The sequence below is a fragment of the Staurois parvus genome, unplaced genomic scaffold (genome assembly GCF_062004578.1).
Source record: "Staurois parvus isolate SC_StPar_1 unplaced genomic scaffold, SC_StPar_1.0 ptg000979l, whole genome shotgun sequence".
Taxonomy (NCBI): Eukaryota; Metazoa; Chordata; class Amphibia; order Anura; family Ranidae; genus Staurois; species Staurois parvus.
In genome coordinates this window covers 202,707-222,685 of record NW_028318775.1, presented here as the reverse complement: position 1 = coordinate 222,685, position 19,979 = coordinate 202,707, and the positions used below count along the sequence as shown (strand labels likewise).

Sequence of the window (19,979 nt, the reverse complement as noted above, 5' to 3'; positions counted from 1 at the left end):
GGACATGTCTGGGTTTGCCGGTTTCCAGGAGAACAGTACTTGCCTGACGGCATTGTGCCAAGTGTAAAGTTTGGTGTAAGTTTGGTGGAGGGGGGATTATGGTGTAGGGGTTGGGCTTGGCCCCCTAGTTCCAGTGAAGGGAACTCTTAAGGCAACATTTTGGACAATTTCATGCTCCCAACTTTGTGGGAGGAGTTTGGGGATGGCCCCTTCCTATTCCAACATGACTGTACACCAGTGCACAAAGCAAGGTCCATAAAGACATGGAGGAGCCAGTTTAGGGTGGAGGAACTTGACTGGCCTGCACAGAGTCCTGACATCAACCCCATAGAACACCTCTATCTAAGCTGGGCTAGTGCCTTGTATTAGTGCCGTTTGGTCTATTACTTTTGAGCACCTGTGCATCCTGTGACCTGTGATTCCGTTGCCGATCTCACCTGTTATTGACCCTGCTTGAACTCTGCCTGCACCGACCCCTGGCCTGCCCTTTGTCTATTCTTCTGCCTGCCGTTTCTGCTTACTCTGCCTGTTAGATGCCGACCCGGACCGCCTGACCTTGCCTTACTCTGCTCCTGCACCTGAACCGGCTTATCCTTGCCAGTATCCTGCTCCTGCACTTCTGCCAGTGTGCCATCCACCAGCTGCTCCTGCATTCCTGACGCACGTCAACATCCATCCACAGACGTCCTACCAGGCACTCGTGCACCTCTGTGCTCCGGTGCTCCCTGTTACTCTGCCAGGGCCCCTGAGCCAGAGCTGCAAGGGAAGCCTTCCTCTGCACTTCAGGTTCTACCACCAGGTACCTTACAGGTTGTTTCACATTGTAAACACGATGGCAGGGGTCCTGCATGATGTCATTGATCAAAACTGGCCATGACCATATTTGGTGAGTGACATCACCCAGCATCCACGTCGGTTTGTTGACATTTAGAAGGCTGCCATTGTGGTGGAGCAGCATTGTCGTTGTGGTGGGTTGTCACTCAATTATTGTGATTGATGCTGGATCTACATCGCGAGATGGCAGGACTGTTGTTGGATTTACATCAGGAGACATCCAGTACATACGTTTTTTTAAAGGACCTTTCTACTGAGCATTTTTTTTATCTGCAATGTAATTTTTATTTTGAATGAGTAACAAGGTACTCTGTACCCCTTACTCATTCATGTAGAGGGTAGGGTCAGATATCTGTGGGCCCCCCATCTTCTTTTTCTTTTTAAGTGCCTCCCAACAGACTCCCACATCCTCTGGGCCAAGGATGTGAGGATGAGTCACTTGTCCCAGGGCCAGTGGTTGACTAATTTGTGCCCTAGGCAAGACCAGCTACTTGCACCCTCTCCCCCCCAAAAAAAAAAAAACTTCATCTGTAGTTCTACTTCACCCCTCCTAGCACACATCCTCCTTCCCCTCAAGTTTTCCACCCTAGCGCAAATCCTCTCCCCCAAATCCCTCCTCCTAGCCTAAATCCCCCCAATCCCACCTCCTTCACAAATCCCTCTAAATCCCTCCTCCTAGTACAATCCCCTCCAAATTACCCTTACCAGCACAAATTCCTCCTCCCCACCTAGCACAATCCCCCCTTTTTGGGCATGAATCTCCTCCACTCTCTTAGCTCTCCTCCTCCATCAAATATGCACCGAAAAGACATGACCAAAACACAGGGATTTATCCTTACAAGACATTTATTGATAAAACAATATCCAGTATTCCCATCACATGTGTGTCTTCTAAAGTAACTCCAATATGATACTCCGAATGGTACGGATCCTCCAACCGCTACTGTGCAGCCAGCTGTATCACACTCTCCTGTCCTACGAGGGAACTGGAAGAGGAACGAGGAGGATTCTGCTCGGGGAAGAATCCCTAAGTACGGCTGTATTGGGAGGCCCATGGACAACAGAGAAAGTTAGCGTAGGAGAGGGGCTTTGATGTCACGACAGTCGTAAGACAGCTGGCTACACACAAGTGGTTGGAGGATCCGTGTTAGAAGTATCATATTGGAATTACTTTACAAGACGCGCTTTAATACAACACACATGTGATGGGAATACTGGATATTGTTTTATCAATAAATGTTTGTAAGGATAAAGCACTATGTTTTGGTCATGTCTTTTCGGTGCCAGGGGCGGATTGACAAGTCATGGGGCCCCCGGCAATAGGGGATCATGGGGCCCCTGTGTCCTTGCCCAAACTCAAAAAAGCCTATGAAAAAGGTACCAGGGGCATCTCATGGGGCCCCCTACTGACCCCAGGCCCTCGGGCAGTGCCTGAGTTTCCAAATGGTCCAAATGGTCAGTCCACCCCTGTTCGGTGCATATTTGATGGAGGAGGAAAGCTAAGAGAGAGGAGGAGGTTCATGCCCATTGGACACAAGACATCAGTCCATATAAGGGACACGTGCCATTGATGACCTCACCTAGCGGTTTGGTCATATACATCAGGTGAGAGCACATCCGGTGAAGGTGTACAGACACGCTTATGGTTTGCAGTGTATAGAAGCACGGGGTGTTCCAAGAAGTCATTTGGAATTTAAGCATCTGAGAAGATAGACTATATTGCCCCAAGTATTGGTCGGCCGGCCTTTCCACACACATGAACTTTAATGACCCCCCAGTCTTAGTCCGCAGGGTTCAATATTGAGTTGGCCCCGCCCTTTGCAGCTATAACAGCTTCAACTCTTCTGGGAGGGCCGTCCACAAGGTTTAGGATGGTGTCTATGGGAAGGTTGGACCATTCTTCCAGAAGCACATTTGTCAGGTCAGGCACTGATGTCGGGGGAGGAGGCCTGGCTCGCAGTCTCCGCTCTAATTCATCCCAAAGGTGTTCTATGGGGTTGAGGTCAGGACTCTGTGCAGGACAGTCAAGTTCCTCCACCCCAAACTGGCTCCTCCATGTCTTTATGGATCAGTGGTGGCGTGCTTTAAACCACTGCATCCAAAAAAAAGAATAGACAAAAACAGAATAGAATAGAAAATAAAGGAAGAGTATAGACTAGAATAGAGTATAAAAGAATAAAAAAAAATAGAATATTTATTTCAGGTACTTATATAGCGCCATCAATGTACACAGTGCTTTACATATATATTGTACATTCACATCAGTCCCTAACCCTCAAGGGGTGTACAATCTAAGGTCCCTAACTCACATTCATACATACATATACTAGGGCCAATTTAGACAGGAGCCAATTAACCTCCCAGCATGTCTTTGGAGTGTGGGAGGAAACCGGAGTACCCGGTGGAAACTCACGCAGGCACAGGGAGAACTTGCAAACCCCAGGCAGGTGGTGCTGTGGTTGGGATTTGAACCGGCCAGGCAGACGTGCTAACCACTTAGCCACTGTGCCGCCCATATAGCCTTTTCTGAAATTAAAATTTGAAAGAATAGAATAGAAAAGTAAAGAAGATGATAGAATAGAATAGAATAGAATATCGCTGTCTTCCAAATTTCATAAAGAATATAATAGCAAAAAATAGATTAGAAAATAATAGAACAAAAAAAATAAAGAATAGAAAATAAAAGAATAGAATAGAAAAATAAAATAAAATACAGTAGAATAGAAACATATAGCAATCTTCTGAAATTTGAATTGTGAATAGTATAGAATCAGCTATTCTTCACAATGAATTTGGATCAATTAAATATTTTCTATTATGAATTTGATTCCAATTTGAATTCAGTTTGAATCCATTGGAAAAATTTGAATCTGGTCAAAAGCAAATAAACTAAACGAATTTCGTTATTAATGCGGCAAAATGAAATTAGTAACTTAACAATTTTATCCGAAAGGAAACAAAACTAATGATTTTGTTCTGCACATGTCTAGACTTCAGTGGGAGTGCCTGAATATATATTTTTTTAAAACATAAATAACCTTCTCCTCCTCCTAGTAACTAGCTTTCCATTGGCTGAAATAAAATTGCCCAAGCCTGAATACATCTGAAAAAAAAATGCAGAAAAAAAACATTCCAAAATCACCTGTAAACGCTTTTCCTGGGGGGTGAATGCAGCCCAAGTATTTGGTGTTCCGGACACATCACACTGAGAAATCTCTGGATCTAATCTGAAAGATCTGGGATTTGTGGAAGGCAGTCGGAGCCGAATTCTGCTGATATCCTATTCTAAGGCTACTTACTTGGCATGGTAACATTGAGAATAATTTCCTCCTCCAGGGATCTGTGGCTGACAACACAGAAGAATACATCTCCGGGTTCAGCATCAGTAGACAGCCTCACAATCAGCACACTGGTCACATTGAATGTCCCATCGCTGTTCCCCAATAGTGCTGTGAAATAAACGTCCTTGTCCCAAGGTGAGTTCCTGCTGTTACTTTTACTGGATTTAACCCATCGGATCTTCACAGCTTCTGGGTAAAAATTGCTGACTTCACAACGGACAGATCCCGTGATTCCAACTTCAATGTGTTGATCATGGCTCAGCGCCGTCTGCGGCTTAACTGTACAAGGAAAGCCAATTATTCATTATTTCTATATTAAAGGCTAATTTCACTTAAAGTGTTACTAAACCCCCAACAGTACAATCAGTCTGTATATGCAGTAAAGCGTGCTTGTTATACTCACTGTGGGACCTAAGGGGTTAATCCTCTGCATTGTGTAAAAAGGCTGTTAGATCCTGAATTCCCCTGATAAGATATACCATGTGGAGACACTCTGCACATGCTCAGTTTGGTGTGCATTGCTAGAGAAGTTTTTTTTTCCGGGAGGGTGCATGTGATCAGCAAAGGGCCAATCAGCACTGTCCAGACAGAGGTTATTATTATTATTATACAGGATTTATATGGCGCCAACTGTTTGCTCAGCGATTTACAATATAACTGGAGACAATACAGCAACAATACAGATCAATACAAGAGGGTTAGGAGGGCCCTGATCCTGGGAGCTTACAATCTAGGAGGGAGGGGCTGGTGGTACAAAAGGTAGTAACTGTGGGGGATGGACTGGTTGGAAGAGTAGAAGATTCCATTATTAGCTGAGGACAGGATAGGCTTCCCTGAAGAGAGGTTTTCAGAGATCGCCTAAAAGTGAGTAGAGTAGGCAACAGTCTGATAAATTGGAGTAGAGAGTTCCAGGGGATGGGGGAAGCTCTGGAGAAGTCCTGGAGACAAGCATGGGAGGAGGAGACAAGGGAGCTAGAGAGCAGGAGGTCGTGCGAGGAGCGGAGAGGACAGTTTGGGTGATATTTGGAGACAAGATTGGTGATGTAATTTGGGGCAGTTCTAAATGGCTTTATATGTTATTGTTAATGGTTTGAATTTTATCAGTTGGACAATGGGAAGTCAGTGGAGGGATTGGCAGAGAGGGGTGGAGGACACTGAGTGGAGGCCAGTGGAAGGATTGGCAGACAGGGACGGAGGACACTGAATGGAGGCCAGTGGAGGGATTGGCAGAGAGGGGTGGAGGACACTAAGTAAAAGCCAGTGCAGGGATTGGCAGAGAGGGGTGGAGGACACTGAGTGGAGGCCAGTGGAGGGATTGGCAGAGAGAGGTGGCAGATACAGAACGGTTAGTAAGGTGGATGAGTCTGGCAGCAGCATTCATGATAGTTTGAAGATGGGATAGCCTGCGATGAGGTTGGCCAATGAGGAGGGAGTTACAATAGTCAAGTCGAGAGATAACAAGGGAGTGAATAAGTTGCTTAGTAGTATCCGAGGTTAAGAACGGCCGTATCTTGAAGACGTTGCGGAGGTGAAGTCTACAAGATTTGGACAGCGAGTTTGAGGAAGTGGAGTGACATCCATGCCGATATGTTGCTTACTAGGTTAGTAATGCGAGAAGAGACTGAATATTGGCTGTTCGTGTGTTCACCAAACACATGAACATATGGGGCGTTCGGTGGCATGTTCACGCCCAACAAAGCAATGCACTCTGGGGAGCGCATTATAACTGGCCAAAGTAGGCAGCGAAGAGAGGGCAAGCAGCCTCTGTGTCCATAGTGAAAAGTGGTGGTCGTGGACATGGTGTATCCTCTGCAGGCAGGGCGCGCTTGTCCTTTTTTTCGGATGATGGCCGTATTTATTATTGAGCCACAACAATGCAGAAGAGATGGTGAAGTGGATAACTAATCCATCCTCATCCTCCTCATCCTCTGTCACCCAGGCTCATAGTATTTTGTCTTCCACCGCAGTTGCCAAAGCGGCCTATTCCACAGGCTCCTTGTCCACCACAGCTGCTCCTTTCGTAGCCCCACCATCATGCACAGAGGAGTCACCAGAATTATTTGATCGTGTAAGTTACATGCTGCTGGAGGATGCACAGTAATTTGAATGCTCCCATGTTGGTTCCCAGGTTGCGGAAAGGAGTGACATGAGCCTAGAGAGAGGGGGTGCAAGTGAGGGAAAAGAAATTGGCAGTCATGTTCCCCCAGCTGCAGCACACTGCCAAGTTGGCTCAAGTGATGAGAAGGAAGGGGATGTTGAGTTCACTGACTATACTTGGGTGCCTGAGAGAACAGAGGAGGAAAGTGAGGAGGAGGCAGAATTCCAATGAGGCAGGATCTTCTCCAGGGGCAGGCGTAAGGGCAGCCATCCAATGACATCACACAAGAGCGCTCCACAGGTGTAGGGTGCTGCTGACTCCTGGCAGACTTCCAAAAGTTCTCTAGTGTGGGCTTCCTTCAACACATGTGCAGCAGACTGCAGCATTGCTGTTTGCAGTCTCTGTCTGAAGCAGATCAAGCGTGGCCAAAACACCAGCCACTTGGGCACCACATGCTTGACAACACATATGACAAGCTGCCATGCAGCCCATTGGCAACAGCACCTAAAAGACCCACATCAGAAAAAAGGGCAGACTTCTTCCTCATCTGGGATCTCTACCTCTACTGTATAATGTCAGGTCTTCTCAACAGCCTCCACTGAGAGGAGCGATGGTACACTAGTGAGTGCCACAGGTCCTGGCACCCCATTTGATGGCAGTACACCACCTATTGATTTCAGCAGGCAAATTTTGCTACCCCAGTTGCTGAACCATTCTGTCCCACCCATCCACCTGCTCAGTGTCTACATGCTAGCCTGGCCAAATTGCTATCATCACAACTGCTGCCTTTCAATCTGGTGGACCCTGCCCCCTTCTATGTATTTGCAGAATGTGCTGTACCACAGTGGCAGGTTCGGAAAAGACAATTCTTTTCATGTAAGGCCATTCCAGCTCTGTACCATCATGTGGAAAGCAATCTTTTGGCCTCGTTGGACAGAGAGGTCAGTAGCAAGGTTCATATTACTGCTGCCACGTTGTCCAGCAGGCATGGTCAGGGACATTACATATCCTTTACGGCGCACTGGGTAACTCTGCTTGTAGCTGGGAAGGACGCAGGTCAGGGTTCAGTCCTGGAGCTTGTTCTGCCACCACGCTTCCAAAAAGCTAGTGTTGATTCTGCCACATCTGTTTGCTCCACCCCCTCCTCTTCCTCTTTCTCTATGGCCTCTTCTGCTGAATTGTCATCTGAACCAGCAGTGCCCTGTAAGCGTTCAAGGGGCTACGCAAGTAGTCAGGCTAAAAGGTGCTTCAGCTTGTCTGTCTAGGGGACAGGAGCCACACCGGGCCAGAGATTTTGTCAGCTCTGCAGGGGCAGGCTCAGAGGTGGTTGACGCCACGGCAGCTTGAGCCAGGAATGGTTGTATGCGACAATGGCACCAACCTTCTCTCCGCCCTCAGACAGTGACACTTGACACATAGTCCATGCTTGGCACATGTCCTGAATTTGGTGGTGCAGCATTTCTTGAACAGGTACCCAGGCTGTCAAGATCTTCTGAGGCAGGCCAGAAAAGTCTGAGGCCTTTTCCGTCATACACGGCCAGTGTTTGGCTGGCCGAAATTCAACGGGAATTCAACCTGCCCACCAACCAACTCATTTGTAACATGTCCACTCGATGGAACTTGCAACCGACATGTAAAATTTATTGTAACGGACATGTAAGATTTGAGTGAATAAAGATTTGATCAGCGGAAATATGGAATCATAAGCCATGACAGGTTGAGTAGATTAGATTAGGTCAGGCCCTTTCATTGCAAAGGTGCATTCAGGAACAGTCTGGTCATTAAGGATGTATATTGAGCCCCTGGGCAGTAGGGAAATGAATATAAGGTACAAACAATGGTCATCAATGAATCTGGGATACAGATGTGTATGTATACACAATTACTCAATAGGCCTTACAGACTCAATCATCATTTAGCATCAATTAGCATTAATTAGTCTAAAGCCCCGCCTCCTGGATGTCACACCTTTGTGTTAATAAGACTACCACCTGCTGGTAAAACCAGTTTGGAGCTAAGGAGAGGAGACAGGACGGCTAGCTATATGCATTCATCAAAGGAGTATATTTAATCTCTTATAAAAGCTGAAATATTAGTTGGAGAGATATGAACATGCTTCCTTTGTGCAGGGCCTGCTGTGCACTACATTTACATATAAGAATCATATTTGTGGCTTGGGGAGGAAGCCAGGAAAATGCAGGGGATGGTTAGGTGGCGCTGGATGGCAACAGTCGAACAGTGCTTGGTACTGTTGCGATCGGGCTGATGTGCTGGTGTCGGAAATCCAATCCCTGACTTGGTGTTCAGGCCAGTCTTGGCCCAATTGGACTTGGGCAGGTCCACACACAATACCTCTTGTGGGCAGGTCATGACCAGCCCCCCCAGGGTCAATTGGCCAAAGACTAATGTCCCGCCCATGTCCATATCCCAATAAATTGAGTGCATGGGCATCGGGACATTTGTGATTCGTACGGAGCTGGTTCGATTGACCAACGGATTACTAAGTTTCTGGCTTGCTCCAGTCGCAGGGTAAAGTGTTATTCTGTATTTTATTCCCTTTTTATTTTATAGTAATTAGTCATTTGTGTGTCTTCTTATATCTTTTGTATTTTCTGTAACTTTTTATATTTATTACATATTTTATGCTCCGCCCACTTTGGGAAATTAAATCTTAAAATTAATTAGTGAACTTCTGCGTAAAGCGGATCTCCACCCAAAAGTGGAAGTTTGACTTTAAAGACTGGTCCACTGCTCCCCATTAAGGATTGGCACCTTTGGGGATCGGAATGGGGAAGCGGGTATTGCTAGGTACCCACTCCCACGTCTGCTGCGATATCCTAGGCGACCCAGGGGTCCGGTGAGAGCAGATATAGTGAATGCGGGGTCCGGGGAGAGCGGATATAGTGAATGCGGGGGTCCGGGGAGAGCGGATATAGTGAATGCGGGGTCCAGTGAGAGCAGATATAGTGAATGCGGGGTCCGTGGAGAGCAGATATAGTGAATGCGGGGTCCGGGGAGAGCGGATATAGTGAATGCGGGGTCCGGGGAGAGCAGATATAGTGAATGCGGGGTCTGGGGAGAGTGGATATAGTGAATGCGGGGTCCGGGGAGAGTGGATATAGTGAATGCGGGGTCCGGGGAGAGTAGATATAGTGAATATGGGGTCCGGGGAGAGCAGATATTGTGAATGCAGGGTCTGGGGGGAGCGGATATAGTGAATGCGAAGTCCGGGGAGAGCAGATATAGTGAATGGGGAAAGTGGGATATAATTTTGATTCATAACAAAACAAATCGAATGTGCCTATAGTAGATGTGGAGCCTTTTCATGGTCAGAGGATGGCTGTGTTACTTTTGAGGTCTTGGCTGGATTATATGGCTGCTCGGGTTGCAGTCTGGACTCTTCATCCCCACATACTACAGAGTAGTGAGGGAGTCCAGATATATTTTTACAATTTTACACCTGGTGAAGACAGCTCGTTGTGAATGGCCCATGCACTGTTGGGTTGATTTACTAAAGGCAAACAGACTGTGCACTTTTGCAAGAGCAGTTGCTCCAGAGCTTAATAAATGAGCAAAAGCTCTGCTGACTTCCATCGTCCAATCATGTGCAAGCAAAAGTGCATTTTTTCAATTTTCTTTGCACATGATTGAGTATTCCTTTGAAAGTGAATCTTTATCTCATTTACAAAGCTCTGGAGTAACTGCACTTGTAGTGTGCAACTACACCTTGTATGGTGCACAGCCTATTTGCCTTTAGTAAGTCAACCCCCATGTGTGAGTATAATTATTTTTATTCCTTTCATTATTAATAAATTCATTATCGGCACTGTCTAGTGTACCTAATTTTTCTCTTTCCTTGCGGATCTCAATGTGTACCTGATACTCGCAGAGTAGATGTAGCGGAGCCGGAATCCGGAGTGAAGATAACAAAGCAGCGATAGTTCCCTTCATCTGTGATCTGAATGTTGGGTATGAAAAGACTGGCGTTGCCTTGTTGGAGGTCTTTGTTACGCATGAGAGATCCGATCCTCGATGGTGTATGTTGGGAAGTATGAAAACCATAAACCTCCCGTTCAGCTCCATTCTGTAATCTGAGAGTCCAGACAACTGCTAGTTTCTCTAGATTCAGCGGTATTGGGACACCAGACAGCAGACAAGGGATGGTGACATCTTCTCCTCTAAGGGCTTCAGTAGGAACATCTTTCCCAGTAACTCTCAACCCCCGAAGCTGAAAATCACCTAAAAATTAGAGCAAAAAAGAGTGATGACAATTGTACAGGATCACTTGTGACAGAGGAAACTAAACTGCTAACGTAATCCAGAATAACACTGCAACGGCACCAAAACCACTTATGGACCCCCCCGCAATGTACTGTGGATAGGCTGTGCAGGCAAAGCGACATACTGGTCTGTCACTGCCTGCTTCTGGGTGTAGGGCGCACGCATGCGCGCCCCCACCACCGACACCTGCTGTGATTATACACAGCGGGAGTCTGTTAGCAAGTCCGACTGGTTCCACGACACGATTCAGGATTGGGACCTGCTGATCAGCTGTGTCCAATCACAGCCCAGCAAACAAACAAGAGATACCTGTGCTCAAATCCCAACAGCTAGTGCATGCATTTATCCATCAGGTGCTAAAGGGGTGCAGCCCAGAGCTCTTTGTTGATGAACAATCTGTACACAGGGAAAGATCTGTTTCTTATTCCTGCAAAGCAGGGATGAGAAACAAAGATCTGTTAGTAAAAGCAGCACATAATACACACATTACACATTGTTGAGTACATATTTATTCCCTTGATCGCCCCTAAATGTTAATCCCTTTCCAATTTTGGTATTTATTGTATCGCAAAAAATAAAAAACCCCAGTAGTAATCAAATACCACCAAAAGAAAGTGCTATATGTGTGAAAAAAATCTATAACTTTCATTTGGTTACAGCGTTGCATGACCGTGAAATTACCAGTTAGAATAGCGTAGTGGCGAATAGCAAGAAATGCCCTGGACATGAAGGGGGTAAAACCTTCCAGAGGTCAAGTGGTTAAATCGGGATCCAGCAAGGTGCTTTGACAATGGAATCAGTATTAGTAACCCTCCAGTCAGAGGCATCCCTGGGGTTGGTGTCACGTGGTGCGGTAACACATGATGTCATCCCTCCAGACAGGAAGGAGCAGTGCCGGTGTAGAGCAGTAAAATGAGAATCTTGTGAAGATATGTATCCCCTGAAGCAACTGCACATGTGCCGGTTTCAGGCCGAAGAAGCCGATCTCCAACTAGCACAGAGTTGCCACAGTTACCCTCTTACAGGCTGCAAACTGCTGAAGCTGATCCCGCGGATCACTATGGGTTGCAAGATCAGTTAACCTCGTATAGGTTTGCAGCCTGTAAGAGGGTAACTGTGGCAACTCTGTGCTAAAGTCAGAGATCGGTGACCGGCTTCTTCGGCCTGAAACCAGCACATGCGCAGTTGCTTCAGGGGATACATATCTTCACAGGATTCTCATTTTACTGCTACACCGGGGACAGCTGTCACTGCTGGCATCCTGCACCCCCTGTGATGGTGTCACCCGGTGCGGCCCGCACCCCCTAGGGATGCCACTGCCTCCAGTATGCTTCAACCTGAGGTTCTACACTCCTGTAAACCCTCTGAATCCAAGATGTGGTGCAGATGCAGACAATCAGTTGGCGTTTTCTTTCATATATTCTGGCTATGACCCGTGATTCAGCCTTTCTGAGGGAAGGTAGAAGATTTACAGTGTCAAATCTAGGGAGGGTTACTCCATTTGGACCGTGTCCTCAACCTTCTTAGCCTCCCTTTCACAGATTGACCACCCATATTCTAACAGCAGGTTTGAGACCAATCCCTCGCCACTGGAGGACAACTGTTGTCCTGTCTCAGACAGACCTACTGGATACGGTTATGGAAATTAGGAAGATAGAATATCTGATGGATAATATTTGGGATAGACTGGAGATATCCTCTCAGATATGGGCACTGTGGGATCAGCCATCTTTTAGAGCTTTCTTTTGGTGGTATTTAATCACCACTGGGGTTTTTTTTTATTTTCTGCTATATAAACAAAAAAATACTCAAAATTTTGAAAACAAAAAATCAATTATTCTTAATTTATGCTATAAAATTTTGCAAGCAAAACATCTTTCCTCTTAAATTTACCAAAGAGCTGTAACAGAATACATTTTGGTTTAAAGATACCCCAAATCAGTGTTTATTATTTAGTCTGTAGCAAAGCTATAGAGTCTACAAACTATTAGATATACAGTATATTTGAAAATTGATCTATCCTGCTTTACTGATGTCGGGTTTCAAATCTTGAGACCCTAAAATGTCAGGACAGTACAAATCCCCCCCAAATGTCAGGATAGTACAAATAACCCCAAATGTCAGGACTGAACAAATACCCCCCAAATGTCAGGACAGTACAAATACCCCCAAATGTCAGGACAGTACAAATACCCCCCAAATGTCAGGACGGAACAAATATCCCCCAAATGTCAGGACGGAACAAATATCCCCCAAATGTCAGGAGAGTACAAATCCCCCCAATTGTCAGGATGGAAAAATACCCCCCAAATGTCAGGACAGTACAAATACCCCCCAAATGTCAGGACAGTACAGATATCCCCCAAATGTCAGGACGGTACAGATATCCCCCAAATGTCAGGAGAGTACAAATCCCCCCAAATGTCAGGACAGTACAAATACCCCCAAATGTCAGGACAGTACAAATCCCCCCAAATGTCAGGACAGTACAAATACCCCCAAATGTCAGGACAGTACAAATACCCCCAAATGTTAGGAGAGTACAAATACCCCCAAATGTCAGGACAGTACAAATACCCCCAAATTACCCCTCTTTTGGAAAGTAGACAGTCTTAGGTATTGAATCATGTGATTGCTATGATTGGTCATAACGCTCACATGATACCCTGGCTCACAGCAGCTGGGTATTGAGCTCCGTGATCCACTGCGTCCATCAGATGGCAGATGAGTTCCTACTTACCATTCAAAGGGAAAATCCTGACTTACTGGGTCACATTACGTGGAATTACAAGAGTTTCTTTGTCCTTCCTAGATGTAGGGTTCATATCATACACATAATCTGCTTTCCATGGTGGTGGGTTGGAATGCACAGATGTATTTTTGAACATGGGCAGCACAGTGGCTAAGTGGTTAGCACTTCTGCCTGGCAGTACTAGGGTCGCCGGTTCAAATCCCAACCACGGCACCAGCTGCCTGGAGTTTGCATGTTCTCCCTGTGCCTGCGTGGGTTTACATCCCTTTTTTCCCATGAATTGAGCTTTCTTTCAGTGGTATTTGATAGCCTGTATATTTTTTATTTTTGGCACTATAAAAAAAAAAAATATATCAACAATTTTGAGAAAAACTATATTTTTGACTTTTTACTATTAAACATGTCCAGTAAAAAAAAATTAAAAATAAAATTTCATCATAAATTCATGCCAAAATGTATTCTGCTCCGTGTCTTTGCTAAAAAAAATCCCAATACGTATATATGAATTGGTTTACGTGAAAGTTATAGCGTCTACAAATGGCGGTATAGATACTAGGATTTTATTTTTAATTATTTTTACTAGTAATGGCGGCAATCATTGACAACATATAGTGAGACTGCGGCGGGCATTCTGACACTGGGGGAACTGTGACACCAAAACAGTGATCAGTGCTAAAAAAAACATTGACACTGTACTAATGGCACTGGGAAGGAAGGGGTAACATGAGGGGCGATCAAAGGGTTAGCAGTGTGTTGGGTGTTTTTTACTATGTGGGCTGTGTTTGTGCTTCACTGTAAGCACACTGCTTTGTATGGTTGTGCTGTGCTGTGTGCACGAGCTGACAGGGAGGAGAACTGTTTTGTTTGCACAGTTCTCCCCATCGGAGATCCTCGGCAAACACCGGGCGCAGGCAGGTAATCACCGGAACCTGGTGATTGACATCTGTGGCCGCGAATGGCGGTACGGGTAGGGCACACATGCCCCCTACCCGGAAATGCAAAATCACACATATATGTGATTTTGTACACCTGTTCCACCCTGTAGCAGAATTTCTGCTATAGGGCAGATGGGAAGTAGTTAAAATGACTTCCATTATGACTGACACTGATTATACATGTTACTTGTTATAAAAAAATAACAGGCTTTATGTATGGTTGATATGAGGCATAATCACTTGGGAGCACTTCCTATTTTTTGGGGGAGGTGTCCATGCTGTACGTAAGAAACATCTTAGTAAAAAGACAACTTTGAAGTAGATAGTTTTTGCCAAAAAAAATTGATTTTTTTTTTTTGTGTAGCAGCAATAATTGATGTGTTGGAAGCAGTAGAGGCAATACAGCCAAAAACTAACAAAGTATACACTTTAAAACAAGAAAGCTAAAGCTATTAACATCATATAAATTGCCAAACAGGGGCAAAGAAAGTCACAGCACATAACTTGTTGGGATCTTCTAGTCAGTAGCACACTGTATTGTGTACAAACCACAAACCATAATCCTCAAACCCACATTGCAGAGATGATGCAGTTAACAAAAATGAGGAAAGAACAAGAAAAAAAAAAACAATGCCATGTTCAAGAGGCAAAAGCAAAAGTTTTAAAACACAGCTGGAGAGCATGCAAACAATTGGAATGAAGCCCAAGGCAGCAATGTAAGAGATTGAAATGTTTTCTTTTTTCTCTAGAAAAAAACAATTAGGGTAAAATATTACAAAGTATCCTTAAATATTGTCCATTAAGCAAGCATCTCTACTTGGACATTACGTCAGAAGAATAGATGAGGCATATTTTATTTCGATAAAACTAATTTCAGCTTATTATGTCACAGTCAAGAGCCAGAAATATTGTACAGACACGCTGCACACCATGTAAGAGTTCTTACTAGGCTGCAATGCAAGACAAAGAGATTAGGTATGTTTGATCCTCCTACAATATAAATTAGAGTGTATAGCATACAAGTACCACCGCACACTGTTTCACCTCCAATGTGAAAGACAGACTTTTGCTTAAGTCCCTGCCCATCAGATATACAACTGGGTGCACAGCACAGCCTTGAAGAAATCTAAGACCCTCAAGAAGGCACAAAGTGAATGCCTCCCCTGGGCCCAAAGAGTCCAGGCGGGAAGATTTTGGACAAAACTCATCCAGAGTCAGGCCTGGGTACAGCAGTGTGTGATCCAACCGAAGCCCTGCAGAGTCTTTTTATAGGAGATCATCCATTTAAACAACACTGCTCAAAAAAATGAAAGGAAGACTTTGAAAGCCCATCAAATCTCAATGGGGAAAAACCTCCTGAGGGATATCTATACGATATGGACTGGGTAATGTGTTAGGAATGTAAGGATGCCCCATCATTTGACGGAAATTAAAAAAAAACAACCTACAGAGGACTGAATTCAAAGACACCCCAAAAATCAAAGTGGAATAATGATGCAACAGGCTAGTCCATTTCATTGCAGCAACTTAAAATGGTCCTCAGTAGTTGTATGGCCCCCATGTGCTTGTATGCATGCCTGACAACATCGGGGGAGGCTCCTAACGAGATGATGGATGGTGTCTTGGGGTATTTCCTCCCAGATCTGGACCAGGGCACCACTGAGCTCCTGGACAGTCTGAGGTGGCGTCGGATGGCCCGAAACATGATATCCCAGACGGGTTCTATTGGATTTAGGTCAGGCAAGTGTGGGGGGCCATTCAATGGTATCAATTCCTTCATCCTCCAGGAACTGCATGCATACTCTCACCACATGTGGCCGGACATTGTCGTGCACCAGGGGGAACCCAGGACCCACTGCACCAGCGTAGGGTCTGAAAAGGGGTCCAAGGATTTCATACCAATACCTATTGGAAGTCAGGGTGCCATTGTCTAGCCTGTAGAGCTCTGTGCATCCCAACCATGGATATGCCTCCCCAGATCATCACTGACCCACCACCAAAACGGTCATGCTGAATGATGTTACAGGCAACATTCTCCATGGCTTCTCCAGACCCTTTCACGTATTTCACATGTGCTCAATGTGAACCTGTTCTCATCTGTGAAAAGCACAGAGTGCCAGTGGTGGACCTGCCAATTCTTGTGTTCAATGGCAAATGCCAATCGAGAACTATGGTGCCGAGCAGTGAGCACAAGGCTTACTAGAGGACGTCAGGCCCTAAGGCCACCCTCATGAAGTCTGTTTCTGATTATTTGGTCAGACATTCACACCAGTGGCCTGCTGGAGGTCATTTTGTAGGGCTCTGGCAGTGCTCATCCTGTTCCTCCTTGCACAAAGGAGCAAATACCAGTCCTGCTGATGAGTTAAGGACTTTCCACAGCCCTGTCCAGCTCTCCTAGAAGAACTGCCTGTCTCCTGGAATCTCCTCCATGCTCTTGAGACTGTGCTGGGGGACACAGCAAACCTGGCAATGGCACATATTGATGTGCCATCCTGGAGGAGTTGGACTGCCTGTGCAACTTCTGTAGGGTCCAGGTATGGCCTCATGCTACCAGTAGTGACACTGGCCCAAGCCAAATGCAAAACTAGTGGAAAAACAGTCAGAAAAGATGAGTAGGGAAAAAAAAGTCAGTGGCCTCCACCTGTAAAACCCTTCCTGTTTTGGGGGTCGTCTCATTGTTGCCCATTGTGGCAGTACGGTATCCTGCCATGGTGGAAATCATGATGGACACCCAGGATTCTCAACTATACAGGTTGAGGGGCTCCAGGCAGATCTCATAATGCAGAGGAAACTGGTTTATCAGTTTCCTCTTTGGTTGGTAAAGCCTGTTTTGGGACCTGTAGCCTGGAGATTTCTTAGAGATTTGGGAGGGATGAAATCTCCAATCCTGGGCCCATATTTTGGGAGCAGCCAGCGTGCTGATTGCACAGGTGTGTGCAGGCCTTTTAGGGGAAGCCAGGCCATGATTCTGGGCTCCACCCCGGCAAACAGAGTCAGGAGGGCTCCAGCCTGGCAGACGGGAGGTCGCTGCCTTGGAGTCAGGTGGAAGCCAGACTAGCTGTGTGCTAGTGCCATATTTTGGGAAGACTCTGCAGGAGACAGAGTTAAAACTGTGTACAAGCCAGGAAGCTGAATTTTGTTTTGCGTGATGGTGGATACCCCTGCGTGGGAAGCATTTGTGTTTCTGAAACTTTTCCTTTAAATAAAATTGGGCAAAAAGGCCCTTAAAAAAGAAGCGAGTTGCCGTGTGCTTTAACGAGAAGAGCTCTACCACTTGAAGCGAGTTCCCACATATGGTGGAGGATGCAGTGGGCAGAATTGGAGATCCCTGCAAAAGTAAGTTCATCAGTTATATGAACTGTGTTTCTGTGCAATGGACAGCACAATTTGTGTGTGCAGGTGAGGAGAACCTGCCTTAAAAAGACAGTACTTCATTTCTTTGTTGCTGGACTGTGCAAAAGTGTTGTGAAGTGACTGTGAAGATGGGGTGGTCAAAGCAAATAAAAGAAGCAAGATTTGCTGAAATGAGAGACAGAGCCCTGTGGCTGGAGGGGTTGTTATCCCCAGAACGAGCCCCATACATGGATGAACAAAGTTTGCCAAAGTGGGAAGTGCATGTTGTTGCTGCTGGCAACACTGGTGAAAGGAGACCAGCTATGAATGTGCAGAGTCCTAAGCTGGAAACAGGCTGCAATGTGGGGAGCCTGGACAAGACACTCTGGCAAGAGCGATGCTTGCGGTGCAGGGAGTGGGGGCACACTGTCTCTAAATGCCCTTTGTGTCAGCCTCCATTGCAAAGTTGCATAGCAAAGGACTGCATCTGTGTTAGGCAAGCCGGCTCTGAGTGCAAGGAAGGAGCGACAGCCTGACCACAAGTTTGAGAAGAATGTGGTTGCCCATAGCAACACCTGTGACTTCAGGCCTGCGGACCCTGTAAGAGGAGTGTCGTCTGCAGAGGATTGTGGCAACGCAGAAATGAGAGTTCAGCGCATCTGGAGGAACCCACAAAGTTCAGCTGGGAGAGTGCCATCTCCCATAGCAACAGGAGAAAGCCTGCCAACCAGGAGAAGGGGCTACAAGGGAGATGTGGTTCCGTGTCCCAAGAAGGTTATCTGTGGAACCATACCCTGCCTGGAATGTGGTCAGTTTGGGCATGGTATCTTTTCCTGCCCCAGATTATGGAATACCACTGATGAGGGTGCTACTGAGCAAAAGTTTTCATTTGCAAGCCCAGATTCATTTTTAAAAATGTTGGCAGCTACCCCTAGCAACAGGGATATGGTGTTACCTGCAGGGGGTGTAAGTTGGTCCGGAATGGCTGCAGTGTTGCACCGTGACCACTTGGGGAAGTCAGCCTGTGGAGACACCACAGAGGAGAGACTACGTACTCAAGTGAAGGCTATGACACCTGCTTCAGGAAATGGTAAGACTGTTTCAGTTTGTGGGACTGATTTCAAGGAAGTGAGAGTGTGTCCTTCAGGGAGTTCCACAATACAGATGGACATGGACTGGCTGCTGTGTGCTACCCTGAGTAGTGGGGAGGCACAAGGAACAGCCCAACGATTAGGACTAAATATGAAAAAGGACATGGGGACTCTGCATGTACCTGCTATAATCCAGCAGATGGCTGGTGAAGTTAAACTAGGGGTGACCAAAACTGTCATGGCACCGTGTTCCCTAGTGATAGGTGCTGCAGAGATGCCCAGGGAAACCTCCCAGGAGCCCGCAGTGACGGAGCAGAGGATTTCCCAGGTCAGCTATGGAGCTGCTGAAAATAGTGCCCCTTTAAAGAGAGAGAGTGCTGTGAAGCATGGCTTACAGGCTGCTCAGCTGGGTAATAGCCAGGGATTACCTGCAAAAACCACAGTCATGTCTATATGCAATGAGAATGCTGATGGTCATGCCGACAAAAGTGTTACTGTTAAATGTAATGTTATGGTTGGTGATGGGCTAGTACAGCTCACTAAGGATAACAGTGTTGATGTGAATATGATTGAAGATATGTTGTTGCCCTTGGCAACAGTATCCAAGGCTGCAAAGGTGTCCATGGAAACCTCCTGGGAGCTCTGTGTGTTGGAGCCAGAGGTTGCCTTGGACAACTATGGTGCTGCTCTGGACAAGAGAATACTTGATAATTTAAATGCTAAAACTGGAATTTTTGAAAATGCTCCTGGTGATAATGGGTTAATGGAGTCTGTCAGTGCTGACAATAGGTATGGAAGTGTTCATGAGGTGAATGAAGCGCCATCAGAGCATGGTGGTGAGGGTGTGGTATTGCAACCTGTTGAGGTTAAAAATTTAGTGCCACAGTTTTGGTTGAACAAAAGTGATATATGTGATGTGTCTGCTGAGCCACTCTGTCCTGTGTCTCCTCCTGCAGTTGGAGTACTGCGTAGTACCTCTGATTGGAGCGCAGAGAAAGTAGACTGGGACAGATGGGCTGAAAACCTGTTGGCTTTGTTAAAAGGGACCTCTGCTTCCAACAGTGGAGTGGACATGACTTCTGCTGTGCTAAATGGAGGGCCTGCAGAGCAGCTTCTAGACAAGGGCGCACTTGCTGTTGCTGCAGATGATCTCCCTCCCAATATGGACGGGCCAAGTGAGATTGAGCGCATAGCAGAGATCGTGCCCACAAACCACAAAGGATCCAATGGTGTGAGAATGAATAGTGTGATCCCAAATGAGCCAGTGTTGGTGGAAGTGTCAGATGGCACAAATCAAGTGATTGGGGTCAGTAA

General features: G+C 46.1%; 1 protein-coding gene across 1 annotated transcript; it reads right to left on the bottom strand.

Annotated features, from left to right (window-relative positions):
* Positions 1-4,125: 4,125 nt before the first annotated feature.
* LOC149441487 (natural cytotoxicity triggering receptor 3 ligand 1-like) lies at positions 4,126-19,112 on the bottom strand. Its single transcript, XM_089657281.1, has 3 exons — positions 19,094-19,112; positions 10,150-10,512; positions 4,126-4,454 (listed from the first exon to the last, which is right to left on the bottom strand). The coding sequence occupies exons 1-3, from the start codon at positions 19,110-19,112 to the stop codon at positions 4,126-4,128; spliced, it is 711 nt and encodes a 236-aa protein (XP_089513407.1).
* Between the last annotated feature and the right edge of the window lie 867 nt (positions 19,113-19,979).

Excerpts from the sequence above, each read along its gene's own strand:
- LOC149441487 (XM_089657281.1), bottom strand. Across the intron at positions 4,455-10,149 it reads ATCTACTCTGCGAGTATCAG|TTAAGCCGCAGACGGCGCTG; the intron begins GTACACATTGAG and ends TTCCTTGTACAG.